The sequence below is a fragment of the Borostomias antarcticus genome, assembly GCF_949987555.1.
Source record: "Borostomias antarcticus genome assembly, chromosome: 23".
NCBI lineage: Eukaryota > Metazoa > Chordata > Actinopteri > Stomiiformes > Stomiidae > Borostomias > Borostomias antarcticus.
In genome coordinates this window covers 6555557-6570953 of record NC_140256.1, presented here as the reverse complement: position 1 = coordinate 6570953, position 15397 = coordinate 6555557, and the positions used below count along the sequence as shown (strand labels likewise).

The 15397-nt window shown below is 43.1% G+C and overlaps 1 protein-coding gene across 4 annotated transcripts; it reads left to right on the top strand.

Annotated features, from left to right (window-relative positions):
• The first annotated feature begins 1182 nt into the window (after positions 1-1182).
• On the top strand, positions 1183-12097 carry LOC311324598 (long-chain-fatty-acid--CoA ligase ACSBG2-like). 4 transcript variants are annotated; one of them, XM_084457088.1, is made up of 15 exons: positions 1183-1321; positions 4419-4493; positions 4575-4690; positions 5675-5949; positions 6438-6526; positions 6905-7025; positions 7260-7340; positions 7715-7864; positions 8047-8214; positions 8432-8613; positions 8841-9074; positions 9309-9526; positions 10806-10945; positions 11042-11285; positions 11799-12097. In XM_084457088.1, exons 2-15 carry the CDS (start codon positions 4429-4431, stop codon positions 11882-11884), a joined length of 2169 nt encoding a protein of 722 aa, XP_084313214.1. In that variant the 5' UTR covers positions 1183-1321; positions 4419-4428; the 3' UTR covers positions 11885-12097. The 4 variants fall into 4 exon arrangements, 3 of the variants coding, with proteins under 3 accessions (XP_084313214.1, XP_084313213.1, XP_084313215.1); XM_084457087.1 differs by having other exon boundaries at positions 4575-5137; XR_014630992.1 differs by lacking the exon at positions 11799-12097 and having other exon boundaries at positions 4575-5137; positions 10733-10945; positions 11042-11180.
• The last annotated feature ends 3300 nt before the right edge of the window (positions 12098-15397 follow it).

The following is a 15397-nucleotide window of genomic DNA, read 5'->3' as shown; positions in this document are numbered from 1 at the left end:
TTGTGAAAATGCCAAATGAATACAGTAGTACTGTATGCATACTGCAAATACCTGTACCATATTGACAAATTAATTAAATTAACATATATATGCAGGACAATTCAAATAAATAGTTTGAATGAAATTAGTACATAACGAATGCTAAAACAATCACAATGTGCATTTTTATACAGTACAATTTTGTAACAAAAATAATTTCCAATTTCAGTGCTATACCATACTTTACTGTTACTATTTTTATATTGCTGCTCAAACTATTACTCAACTCTTGGCAGACATCCACAGTCTTGCTGTAATGGAACTGCGTGCAGGTATGGTGTGACTAGTGGTATGACTGAATGACCTTGCACACATAGTAGGCTAGGTTACTCTGTGTCATCTGAGAGCTGGGTTGAACTTTTACCTGCATTTGCTAAATCAAAGTGCTCACCTCCTTGCCGCAGCCTTTGCTCAGTCACCCAAGACAGCTGGTTTTTATAGGGCACAAGGAACATATAAATGTTATGTTATAACCAATGACCACACTACAGTTGTAGTGTCAGATACATATCTTCAATGCAGATATGTTTCAATGTAAAAAACAACAACACAAAAACCAAAACACAATTGCACAATTTTGATTACTGATCACAAACGGTCTTATCAAAGACAACGTCTTTGTTTATGGCCAGAGTCTTGTCTTTAACCATAAAGATTAAGAACTTTATCTTGCTTTATCAATTTCTTTGATATCCCCCATGATATAAATTAGATAAGTTGCAATCATGCATTGCTACAGTTAGGTGACCAATCCTTGGAACAAGGTATTTAACCTTAAAATGACCTCCTGTAAGATGATGAAATGCATGTGTCAAATGCAATAGACTACTTTTAAAATCACTAAATTGATTTGCCCATGGATTCTAATCTTATATTTAACCACAGGGCTACTTGTTAGACGGTCCATATATTTTTGTCTAAACACTGTTTTTTTTGTCTGTGTATAAGATACACAAATCATGTGCTAGATCATATTTATGTCTGTCTCAAGCTCTGTGAGTATCTAGGTAACCTTTGTTCAAGTGTTTTGGTGGATAGTTAACTTGTGGTTTGAGCCCTATCAGGTGTGAGAGAGAATGATTACGTAAGTGTCCAGGTCGTGGGGACCTGGGTGGGACGGTACCCTCATACAACAAGACCTCCATAGTCTTATCAGCTCCCCTAGAGACAGTCACACAGCCAGCCGGCTGAGGTTCATGCACATTTGTCCTGCACCTGACTGCTCTTGTCAACTTGATGTCATTTTGCACCTGCCTCTGTCACTCTGCCTGTGAATAATAAGGTAGGCTTCTACTTTTTGTTTCTTGAGATTTCATTAATAATTCAGTGATTTTTGTGGGAGTTCTCTTTTTGTTTTTAGGAAAGTGGTCTGTGAATTAGGATAGATCAAAATGTTAAAACGTATTCACTTTTGGTATGTTGCTTTACAATGACTTGAAACTGTATTCAAGTGCCAATTGTAGTACATGTTTGAAGACTGCAAAGCTTTGTTTCAGACAGCCCTTGCGACATATTCATGTCCTCATATGTCATTGACTGTCTGAGGGTCATGTTTGTCTGTCTGCCTAAGTATCAACCCGTCTGTTGTGAACTGTAGCATGTGTGCTACAAATTGATTCTGACTGTCAACTGTGAATGAATTACTGTGGTTTTCATAATACATCTCAAATATACAGTTAGAATTTCCAATAAACGCACAGGCTACTTGCAGCAAACGATTTCCATGTATATGGTAAATGTGTTTGAACAAAACAGTGACCTACATCTGAAGACAAAGGCATGCGGGCCATGTTTAAAGTTGTTAGGTTCTGCATGCTTCATTGTTTGGTCAACAGAGTCAGGCTCAGAATCTCCTTCCTCAAAGGGGTCTTGTTAAAAGCTAAACAAACAGTGTTGGCTGAGTCACCCAGCACCTTTTTGCTGTGAAACTACACACACACAGCAACTTTTAAATCTGGGAGGAGGGGTGGGGGGTCACAAATAGAAATACTGAAGACAGCCTTTTGTGTCTTTTGTGACTAATTGGCATTTACGATTAAGGACAACAAAAAGGCACAATCAGGGACTAATTTTAGGTAGCTACACAGAATATACAAATAGGCTATGCAAAATATAGCGTAGCGTACAAAAATACACAAGCTGTATAATAGTGTGCAGCAGTGTCAGTCAAATCAAAAGGAGTATGCCATGTTGATAAATAATAGCCTAGTGAACTGTCAACTGAAACGTTTGGGCACCAAAACAGACTGTCTTAGCTCCCTCCAAGCTGGCTCAGGTCCATTTTGTCCAGCCAGTCAGGGGATGTGCTGCATGCACTTAACAGCGTGATAGCAGCTGGTAGGAGGTACCACAATCGCTACTGTCCTCTGCTGGTGTTCAACGGCAGGCCTATTGGTCGAAATCTCATGCTAAGAACGGACACAGACGGACCACATATGTCACGTAAAGAAACAGCTGCACCGCTTAAAACTAGAAAAAAAAGTCTAGAAAAAAATCTGAAGTAGCCTAGAGCGTTCCCTTCATCCTTATTAATGATAGCCTAATATTTTATTATAAACCCCATTGTGTAAAAGCCTAGAAGAGATCAACACAGACGTCAAGTGCTCTTAATACACCTTGTAGGTGACCTCTGACCAATTATGATTTTTTTTTTTAACAGCGCCCTCTAGGGAGCGACATTTAAACAAACGTGACAACCAAACCATTCGCCCCTCGCCAGTCGCTACGAATTAGAATAGCCTAAAACATGGACATGGCAAACGAAGCACCCTATTCCAGAAGAAGTTATTGCCGCATCACGGCATCGTTGGTTTAGGCCTGTTTTTTTGACAGGGGAATCACTATCCACTTAGACCGGAAACCACAACTGCAAAGCAAATAGGCCCCAGGCTAATCCATGTGACAACCAACCCCGTTCTCCCCATGGACGGATAGGTTCTCCAATAGCCTAGGGGCCCCGAGGAGAGCCTGGTGACGCGCGGCTAGGGCCCTCGTCTTGCTGCGCGCCCGACGCCCGCCCCCTCGGCCACATGCCAAGTTGAACCCACCTGATGTGCTGCGAAATCTTTGCAGCCCCAGAGGTGGGGCATACAGCACCTACACACGTGAATATACGACACGATTAATTTATTTTGCACATTTGTCTTAGATCAGATATGATCTGGCACGTCAGCCCAACCCATGGGTGTGCACTACGGATCAGGCGGCTTTCAGGATGCGGCCAAAAGACTCGCTATCTGGGGAACCATACTGAAGGGATGTTTGCATAATTCAGTTCAACGGTTCTACGGTCATTCATATTGCCACAGTTAAATTGTTTTGCAATTATTATGAACTTTGCACGCCTATTACAGAAATTTGAACTTTGATCTTTGTTGAAATGGCTTGATATGCCTCTAATCAGATGACGTTGCTTTAGCCTATTAGTGTCTGACACTACTTTTACAATATTGTCGACACACAATATTATCTGATGGAATTGTCCTTGTCGATAATAATAACAATATAGACCAGATCGACTGATCTCGCGAGCATGTTCAGATCAGTCTGGCTGATTGATCCAATCGCCTGGCGCCTGCTAATCGACACCCGTTGGCACCGCCTCTTATGTCTGCGTGGTCAGACTGATCCGTGGAGATAAACACAATGTGAGCTCATGAGATCAGGATGGTTTTACAAGGCTGGCGTGGAAACCATGGGCCAGCAACGGTGACTGGGATACATGACATAATTTCAAAAATATAAGGGCTGGATCCAAATCGATCCGCATCCTCTCGTCTCCTCTCGCACCACGAGCTGCCTTTTGCCGCAGCGAGCGTTCTAGATTGTCCAGCGCAAAGCTTTTCAATTAACACCACCTTTCAATCATGTAGGCTTAAAGCAGGCATAGCCTACACTGAATGGATTCGCTTCAAAGTTAAGATAGAACACAGATAGAACACAAATAGTTCAGCAATCTTAAAGTAGGTAGGTATACCTACCTATAGCCTATGCATATACCCCCCGAGGGGAAAATGCACAAAGAGGAGCTGCTGCTACAGTAGCCTACGTGAGGTAGCCTATCTTTGTTACCTCAACTTGCTCTTCAATGTCACTTTCTCGGCCAAAAGTCAACCTTCGTGTAGAGTAGGCTAAAGGTTAAAATAGCTCTGCAAATGGCCAAACACCTTCTGACACAGTTCTTCAGTTTCAACACTTTGCTCCCTGTGTCATGTATCCATGTGGCAATCCCCTTTTGAATGTCTCCTATAAAAATACAGTTAGGGGCTGTTTCATGACATTTGTGGAATATTGTCAGTGTTCTGATGTCGTGTCTAAAATTCTGTTAGAGTTTGCTTTAGTTCCAGTAACAGGTCTTTACTTTTTCTTTACATTTTCAGCTGATTCAAGATGTCTGACAAAGAGGATTCCATTGCTACCAATGGGCTTCCACTTGTGGAAGAGGATTCTGAAAGGTATATTCTGTTAAAAATGGCATGAATAGTCATCCTGCTAATTTCATTATTGTATTCTAATTCTGTTGTCTCTCTGGACAGCATCCACACACAAAAGGCACAGCCTGTGTTAGACTTAAAACCCACACAGAATGAAATCCACTCCAGTCCGCTGATCAACGGAGGAGTGAAGCATGCAGACCTGGAGCCTGACAAAGGTAAGGCCTCGGAGATGGGGAGTTGTACCTTTTCCGAAGATGCACATGTGCCGGCGACCGATCCTAGTCTGGAGCATGGCCATGGTACAGGTAGCCAAGAGACAAGGAAGGAGCCTGCAGTGCTAACGCCATCCAGCATAGCTGAGGCCCCAGCCAAGCCAGAGACAGATCCTAACCTGGCTCCAAATTCAGAGGCTGATGGCCAAGGTACAAATATCCAGGAGACAAGCAAGGAGCCTACAGAGACATCCAGCATAGACGAGGCCCCAGCCAAGCCTGAGACAAATCCTAACCTGGCTTCAAATTCAGAGTCTGGTGGCCAAGGTACAGATATCCAGGACACAAGCATGGGGCCTGCAGTGCTAATGCCATCCAACATAGATGAGGCCTCAGCAAAGCCACCCAGGTCCCCAGGACTAGAGGGACCACCAGAGGGACTTTTAGAAGGTAAGAGCCCGTGGGGTCATGATTAGTGATCACATATGAAAAAAGTGAAGAGAAGTAGCCTAGATGTAAAAGTAGATTGTGTATGCCTGTTTGTCAGTTCAGGAATGTTGCACATCAAGTAAGCCTTGTACAGTATAGATCTTGGAGGTAGTGTTTTCCCACATGTAAATCCTTGTTTCGGCTAATCTATAGCTAGTTTCCCTGACCAAACCTGATGGGCAGGTAGACGGTAGGCAGGTACATTCCATAGCTTCCTCTTTTGTCTGAGGTAACCTGACACGACCAGCGCACCTTTAAAAGAGGCTGCAAATCACATGGCAGTTCACTCAGACAGCCAGGGTGGTCTGAGATGAGATGGAGAAGTCTGCAGCCTCACGTCAGACCCTGCGCACACACCCCTAACGACTTCCCTCCCTCCTCACCGACCTTCCTACCAACCTACTGTGTTGGACTGAACCTGTGGGAATACCTGCGTTTACTCCAGAAAGCTGCCTCTGATGGCTGCCAACTGCTGCCCCTGCTGTCCCTCTGCTACAGAACCCAAGCCAGTGCCTATCAACTTGGTCCCGGTGTCTCTGGCCCCCGCGGAGCAGCTATGGTGCACAGCCGGGGACAAGGCAGTCAAGCTGAGGATGGAGGAGTCGGGCCCGGGGTCTGCGACCCCCATGACGATCCACCAGATATTTCTGGAGGCAGTGGAGAGCTACGGAGACCACCCGGCTCTGGGTTTCAAGAAAGAGGGGATGTGGGCGACCCTGACATGGAGGGAATACTACGACCAGTGCCGAGCCGCAGCCAAGAGCTTCCTCAAGGTCTGTTTGTCTACAGACTTGTTACGTGTGTCTCTAGTGTGTGTGCTCTGTTTCTCTGTTAATGTCACCTATGTAACCTACTTACGAGAATGCATGTAGTACAGTGTTGTTTATATGGAAACGGTGAAGTATTTGTGTCAAACCGCTATTTGCAGATCCCGTTCTAACTCTTCTAGAGTTATATATTTTTGTATATATAATGATTAACCATGGGAGAGAGGTTGTTTTAATGTTTACGTAGCGCAGATAATTTCTTTGTTACCCCATTCTTATTTTTATCTCTGTGAATGGGGTGCTGAAAACGAACACTTGGGTGTGTTGGATTCAGAGCTTATGTTACGTCTCCCGTTTCACGGTCATGACCACGACCCGTGAAGAAGTAGAGTAGCTTTCAAAGCATCATCTAGGTCAAAAGTAAACAAGGCAGTACTGTATATGCCACATTCTCATTGATTATTCATTTCAACTTAACATTTCTATCACTCTAGTTGGGGCTGGAGCGTTACCATGGCGTTGGTATTCTGGGATTCAATTCTCCTGAGTGGTTCATCGCAGACGTCGGCTGCATCTTGGCTGGGTATTATGGCCTCTATATAATTAGCATATTGTCCTCTCCTCAACCTGTAAATGTTGTAGAGAACATACTGTTCTCTCAATGTACAGACTGAATTCTCAAGGTAATTGACATGTTGAATTCATATCAAGGTGCGTGATCAGCTTGAAAATCCTGTTTTGCTTTGGAGACAAAAACATCTAATCTGTCAGACAGCAAACATGTAAACACCTGCATATCCAGCTGATACATCTCCACAGTGGCACCACCATATCTAACTGATACATCTTCACAGTGATAACCCATCACATTCAACAAGCCTCTGAAGTGGCTACAGTACAACAACACACATAGCAAACAGCTAACGGAAACAGATCCTGTATGTTCTTGGTGTTTACCCAGGGGCCTGGCTACAGGCATCTACACCACCAACTCCCCGGAGGCATGCCAGTACGTGGCAGACAACTGTAAGGCCAATGTTCTGGTGGTGGAGAACCACAAACAGCTGCTAAAAATCCTGCAGGTCAGAAACCCAGGTCAACTCATGCACTAGATAGACCCCTGTTGTGTTACATTAGAAAGCCCATCAAACCCCCTCACACTTATACAGTCATCCATCCATGGCTGGTTTATATATTTTCCCCGAGTTAATATTTTGGGGCGCATATATGAAAGTATTAACAGTCCAAGCCTCTTGGTTATGTGAAACCTAAGAAAGGATCCTAATATTATATTCCTACTCTAATCTATCCTTCAGATTAAAGACCAGCTACCTCATTTGAAAGCCATAGTTCAATACAAGGATGAGCTGCAACAGAAGCTGCCAAACCTGTACACGGTATGTTTGTAATGCAAGGTATTAAAACAGGAAGTAGGCTATAAGCCTAAATGACCTTCTGGGTACTCAGATTAGCATAGGTATGCTTCAAACAGGGTTAAAGTAGATTCCACTTTCATACTGTAAGCATGAAAAGCTTTCTCAGTATTTGGTAAAGATGATCAGTGATCAGTTTTTACTTCAGCACTTTTTCCAAATAAAACAAAATAATTTTGGTGCAAAACTGTTACCACTACTATCAAGTAGACTCTCCTCACAACTTTCCCTACCTGAGAGGTAGACCTTTGTGTACAAGGAAGTAGTTTGTAAGAAGAGACACTGCATGAGTGGCAAAATGCAAATTTTGATGGAATCTTTCTGACTGGTCTTCACAGTGGGCGGAGTTTATGAAGCTGGGGGAGGAGGTTCCGGATGAGCGTCTGAGTGCTGTGATTGAGAGCCAGAGGGCCAATGAGTGCTGTACCCTCATCTACACCTCAGGAACCACAGGCAACCCCAAAGGGGTCATGCTAAGCCATGACAACGTGAGTGTCTCATTGTGTATTACTCAGTATCACTTCATCTCAGTGCTAATCAGTATTACTTCCTCTTTTGCAATACTGCTCAGGCATATTTCCTGGCAAAAAAAAAGAATGCAAGACACAAGAGCTGACAGCGGCAGTAACATCTATTGGCTTTCTGACCGCTCATGTACTTCTGTGTCCAGATCACCTGGGTATCCAGCACAGCAGGAACCATGACAGGCCTGAAACGGGGAGAGGAGGTGTTGGTCAGCTACCTGCCCCTCAGTCATGTGGCAGCCCAGGTCAACGACATGTGGATCTGCATGAGATTCGTCGGGACCACCTACTTTGCTGATCCTGATGCCCTCAAGGTCAGAATCCCTGACATAGCTTACTTTTACTGATTCATTATTGTAAATTATAAAATATAATTTACTTCTTCCATTGAAAATGAATTAAAGGCAATAATCGGGATACTGTATGTTCCGCATGCCTCTCCTGTCAGAAGGATAGGACTTGAGTAACCTAATACATGCAGTATAAGATGAAATTGGTTGAACTTGTACAATATGTGTATACTTGTCTCAGGGTTCCTTGGGTACTACTCTCAAGGAAGTGCGCCCCACCAGCTTCCTGGGTGTTCCTCGTGTGTGGGAGAAGATGCAGGAGAAGATGAAAGCCATCGGTGCCAAGTCTTCTCCTTTAAGGAAGAGAGTGGCAGACTGGGCCAAGTCCATCGGACTGCAGTACAACTACAGTGCCATGAACGGGTAAGGCCTAGAGTGTTGGCCAAATACAATCAAATCCACACCTTGAGAATAGTATTAGAATAGTATTTCTTTAAACCCATTCATTAGAAATGATTAACACTCTGTACACACTTTGTACTACATGAGTACAGCACTATATTTATGGTGACTTACTTATACTAAAACAGTAATGCAAACAACCAACCGTGGCATCATGTGACTTCCTGCTTGTTCATTGTGTGTTCCAGAGAGAATGTGGTGCCCTGGGGCTTCATGCTGGCCAACAACCTGGTCTTCAAGAAAGTGCGCTTCGCCCTGGGCCTGGACCGCTGCAAGGGCTGCTACACCGGTGCTGCCCCCATGACCAAGGAGACCCTGGAGTACTTCATGAGCCTCAACCTCCCTCTGTACGAGCTGTATGGCATGAGTGAGAGCTCAGGCCCACACACCGTCTCCTGGATGGACAACTACCACATCATGAGGTAGGCGGCCCAGGGAAATGGTGGATTTGAATTTGGGATTTTAATGATGTTATGACCCCTTCCGCTTTGTCTGCCAATTCTGTGAAGCTGCTGTTGTAGGTGTAAAAGTACATATACATTTCATTATTTGCTGTAAGTACATCTATAATCAGCTGTTTGAGAATGGCAACAAGAGATTACAGTGGAATAGTAGATTCACTGTAACATCTCTCCCTGAATCCTCCTGCTCCTCAGCTGTGGGAAAGTGGTGCCAGGCTGTAAAACCAAGCTTGACAAGACAGACGAGAATGGGAATGGAGAGATCTGCTTCTGGGGGCGTCATGTCTTCATGGGCTACCTCAACATGCCTGACAAGACTGAGGAAGCTCTGGACGTAGAGGGCTGGCTGCACTCTGGTGACCTGGGCAAACACGACAATAATGACTTCCTCTTCATCACAGGAAGGATCAAGGGTAGGGTTATATTGAGACAAAAAGGCCTCTATGCGGCTATTTATTAAACTTATTTTGTTGTTTCATTGAGAACAACCTACTGACAGTGTTGGATTTGGCCTTAATAATCTATAGTGGGGTTCTCTGACCACTCCAGGATCGCTACAGGGTGTGCAAGCATTTATTCCACCTCTGAGCTTACAAATCTGTTTCAGTTGAACTACTAATCATAGTCCTCAGTCAGGAGGACTGAGATAAAATCTCAGTGACAGATGCATAGGTGGAGTAGATGGGAAACACCCGCACACTGTCTTCATTTGCTCAACAAAATGTAGGTTAATAATGTTTTGGTGCATGACCTTCTTCAGCTTTATATAGTATGCAAACATATACCTGAAGAAGGTCATGGACTGAGACATTGAATATCATTAGACTAGATCTGGTTGAGCAAGTGAAGACAGTGTACGGGTGCTTCTGTTCACTCACAGTTTCTCAATGAGCAACAGTAGGAATAGCCTTGTTTCTTCATATGCGTAAGAATATTGAATAAAAACCTTTGAGTGGAAAACTGGGAAGTTTTACAAGAGGACAATCAAAAGTTCCCAGAAAAAGCAATGATCAGACAGTACAACTGTGTTATACACTGTACTTTTAGCGGACACCCCCCCCCCTAAACATTCATATTGTGGCATGTGACCAATCATTGAACATGTGATGAAGAGGAGGAAGATAAGAAGGTGAAACCGCCCCCCCCCCCTCACGTGGAGTTTCACTGTCCTCCATCAAGCTCACAATCTCATGCAAGTGAGAGATTGAAATCTTTCTTATATGGGTGTGCCTGTATTGTAAAGGCTCAGAGGCAGGCATCTCATTCTGTTGCGAAACAGTTCAATCACAAATGCATAGACCGATGCAGTTTCATTCTTCTCAGGCTCCCAGTAAGCTTCAGTGATTGCTCACCCAACAAAGGTTTTGCTAATTAACTGGTCCGGACCAGTTTAGTCTTGTGATACCAGACTTTCAAGATCTCTGCCTCACCTGCCCTCGGCCAGACATTTGAGGTCGTAGCTTCCCGCTGAATGAGAATGAGACTTATGAAATCTCAAATCTACCATGGAGATCTTAGTCTAAAATGAAATTCTACCACAGTAGTGCAAATGGACAATCAATATCTTACCAGACCTGAAGTCGCTGAGCGCTGATGCATAGTGTCATGTTTGCTTACAGGTCACATGGTCAGTATCACTGTAGTGAATGACATGCATGTAAAGCTGAGTGTGGTGTCTCTTCTCCTGGTCAGAGCTGATCATTACAGCAGGAGGAGAGAACATCCCCCCGGTGCCCATTGAGGATGCAGTGAAGGCAGAGACGGCCATCATCAGCAACGCCATGCTGATTGGAGATAAGCTCAAATTCCTCTCCATGCTGCTCACCCTCAAAGTAAGGACGTTAACTCTGTTCTGTGCTACAAATGTCAGAGGTCATCAATAGCCCATAATAATGCTAACCTTGATTTAATGTCCTCTCTTACCATAGTGCGTCATCGACGACAACGCCGAGCCCACAGACGAGTTGACCCCTGAGGCTGTGGAGTTCTGTCAGAATCACGGTGTACAGGCAACCAAAGTTTCAGAGATCATAGCCAATAAGGAGCCAGCTATCTACAAGGCCATTCAGGAGGGAGTAGAGCGGGTCAATGCCAGGTCCACATCCAATGCTCAGAAAGTGCAGAAGTGGGTCATTCTGGACCGGGACTTCTCAATATCTGGAGGAGAGCTGGGTAAGGTTTTGTTTTCATTTTGTTAGTATGAGCATGTGACTGAGTAAGAGTTACAGAGAATACAAATAATCTTTTGTGTTTATAATTTCCTGAATTCATCCAAGGGAATTGAGTTTCGCACCTCTTTGTTTTTTGTTGGTAAAGTTATCAAAGGGAAGATGTCAGTTGACGTTTTGGGAAACAAAGTATTTGAAGGAAATTGGCAGGCGCTCTTGCAGTATGTAACAGAGGCTGCAATAAGTAATAACATTTGACCCAGTTACAGAACTTAAACAGCACTATTTTATCACTCTAGGCAGACTACATGCCCAGCAACATTATTGTCTACATCATTGTTCTAATGTCCTTTTATGGTACATGTACGTTGAATCTGTGTCATTGACTCAGGTGCAGTATTTTCAAGCAGATGAGTAGGTCAGCTGTTGTGGTTGGTGCCCAGTCGAGAGAGAGAGAGAGAGAGAGAACTAATTTTGAGTCTATTTTGTTGTTTTCTTGATTTTCTCTCCATTTCAGGTCCTACCATGAAGCTGAGGAGATCTGTTGTAGTAAAAATGTACCAGAACAAAATCGATGAGCTCTATGGAGTGACACAGGAATGAGTGGAACTGAAATGGACATTACAATCCTGACCCTAGTTGTAATGTTATTAATGGTATTGTTGAGATTGTGTCCAGTTGCCCAGCCGCTGGAGGGTCATCCCATTCGTTTCTACTCCAAATCAATATTTAAGCTGTTTGAAGTGTACGTACGCTTTCAAAGCAGTGATATTTGCACATTTTGTAAATAAACTATTCATCGCCAAATCAACTGTCCATGAAGTGAGACCAGCTTTTGCTTTGTAAGGTTCCCTTTAAAGTTGAACTGTTATATATGTAAATGTACTATTATACTACTTTGGAAGTCAGTCATAACATTCTAGCATCAACATTTTAGTGAAGTATATCACTAAACAGTATATCTGCTCTCACGTGGGTTGAGTTCTGTGGGAAGAATCCTAATCTTGTGATGTTTCAGATATTAGAGGAGAATGATATTGAAACTGCCAAATTTTGTGTTATGAAATTTAAGTTTGCTTCTCCTTGCACAGTATGGTGAACTAGAAAGTGCTCAGAGTGCACAGGCCCCCACCCATGAATGCATTTTGTTGGTGTAACCGAGTTGAAATGGTTAAACTCACTCCCCAGTATAAATACAGCTTGCTTGCACCTTTTTGGTGGCGTAACTGGTAGTGGTTTTTATGACAGGTGGTCATGTGTGAATGCAAATCATAGGACCTGAATACGATGCCTGTGTCGGCAAGATGCACGAGGGAGCAATTTTGATGAGTTACAGTATGATGCATCAACAGCTGTTAGATCAGCATGTGCAGTTGTTGAATGTGTAAGTGGATAAAATAATCAGACAGTGATTCATAGATAAGAAAGCAGCATTGTCTGTCTTTTTTTTTTTTTTACCAGGACATCATAGTGCATTCTCATTGACCATAAACTACTGTTGAATGGAAGCAAAACAAAGGCTATGGTACTTGTTCCAAATAGGACAACTGCCTCTCCCCCTTCTATTTCCACCCTTGAAGGCTGTTCTATCGAGTTTATTGATACATAAAAATACCTCGGCATTTGGCTGGACAGCTTTCTTTTATAGGGTAAAATCATGCTTTTATCCTGTTTCCCATAAACAGCTGGTTACAGCCCTTTTTCTGTCACAATTAGATTATGGTGACATAGTTTATAGATTTGCTTGTCCCACTGCCCTAGCCAAACTTGATCCACTTTATCATGCTGCTCTGAGATTTATTACAAGTTCAACATAGGCCTACTAACAGGACACATTATTGTACACTTTATTCTTTAGTTGGTTGGTCTTCTCTTGCTACACAGAGGTTGCAGCACTGGTACGTTTTTGTGTAGGCTATAAGGCTGTTCTTGGTAAGCTTCCATCAAATATTTGTTCCAAGTTTGAACAAATTCAAAACTCCCTCCACCTTAGATCCAACACTTGGGTGCGCTTTAAAGTGCCGGCCGTAAGGATAGAGGCAAGTAAACGAAGCCTGTTTTATTTTGGCCCCTGGTCTTGGAACGACCTGCAGACCCATCTTAAACTGGCCACTCATATCTTTGCAGTTTTAAACAAAAAATATCCGCCTCCTGCCACCTGCTGCCGCTGCTTTGATGTGTAGCACTTTTTCTTTCTGACCCCTGGACTTTTCCAAAGTTGCATTGTTATGGGTTTATTGTATCTGCATTTTATATAGTTGTTTGGGTGGTTGGTAGCCTACTGACAGTTTGTAATGTTGTACTGTGCTCTGTCCATTTGTATTGTACTCGGTTTATAAGTCATGTATGTATGACGTGAATTGTGCTCAGCCTTCTTGGCCAGATCACCCTTGAAAAAGAGACCTGGGCCTCAATGGTTTTTATTTTATTTTTTAATTTCTGGTTAAATAAAGGTTTGATTGCTTTTAGTAGGGGTGGGGTACACGAAAACCTCAATAATAAATAGATGTTAACACATTTATTAAACTATAAACATGATTTACAAATGATAAAAAATGACCCATTGGATAAACTTAAATCGAATTGTAGGCTTATGGGGTCTTTTCACACTTGGTCCTTAGCCCTCCAAACAAATTCAGATCCAATAGCATTTGCACATAATGTGAACACTCCAAACTGATTCCCCTATAGCATATGATTTATATGTAATGGGCTACCACATGATCCTGGATAAGAAAATGTAATTTTTGCTTATGTGTTTATCCGATTTGTTTTTCATACATAATTTATACCCTACCCAAAGTAACAATTAAAGTGCATGTGTTCCAGAGCCTTGTATATATACAAGACTATATATATATATAGTTTTATGACAATCGGTCTGGTAGTTTTTGTGTGATCCTGCTGAAGAACAAACGAATGAACCAACAAACAGCTCTAATACATCATTGTGTCGGTCTTCTTTCACTTGAGCAGCTATTTCGACTGCACGTCAGGTAATGATGGCAGTGACTCTGGGGACTGACAAATGTCGGGGCGGCTGTGGCCCAGTGGTAGACCGGGTCGTCCAAAGATCATAGGGTCATAGGGTTGGCGGTTCGAATCCCGGCTGCTCCTGTCCACATGTTGAAGGGTCCTTGGGCAAGACACTGAAACCCAAATTGCTCCCAATGAGCAGGCTAGCGAGCAGGCTGCTGCCATTGGGGTGAATGAGAGGCCATTGTAAAGCGCTTTTGATAAAATATAAGTGCAGTACATTTAGCCTACCATATTTATTCATAAGTAAATTATATATTTTCTAATATCTTTCCCTGGTCCTCCTGACCCACTTGTTCCTCCCACATGCCTTCCAAAGTAACAAGCTAGCACAATCAATACATTTCTGTATTAACCCACTGTAATATATGTGTTGTAAATCATCTTGTTTCACAGTTGACCCTTTAATTATTAAATTCACCAGTAAGGTCAATTAGGAGATGGGTGAATCCCTGTAATATAAGCTAGGATACATATCCCTGCAGGGGTGTGGAAAAAGCATGTACAGTATTAAGTAACACTGCAACCAAGCACCAGGGGAACATACAGTGTATTCATATTGCACAGCAGGTCATCTGCAGAGCACATGCATACTGTAGATCACCAAACAGCTGCGTGCTGCTACTGTAAGTGAGACAGCTGAAGGGAGCCTCAACCCAAACAGGGTTAGCGAGAGAGAGAGAATGAGGGATTTTTATCTCTCTCTCTCACACACACACACACACACACACACACACACACGACCACAGTGATCCCTATGATAATCAACAACCTGTGACTTTTAGGTATGAGAGTCAGTAGACCCTGTCATGCTGCTGGGTGGAATGCATTTCTTTGATTGATCTGATTAGAAGAAAATACCAGGACGGGTCCAAATACAGCAGAGGGACCACTGTGAAACTAGGCATTCTACACTGCAACGCACATTACCATCAGAGATCCGGTGGCATTCTTACTAGGATCTACTCCGACTGAGCTGTGTGTTAGCGGGTGAGGAGAAAGTGAACTGTTCCTCTTATAAACCATCAACCCTCTGTCTGACATCACGCCCTACTAGCCTAGATAGCAAGAGTTTCAGCT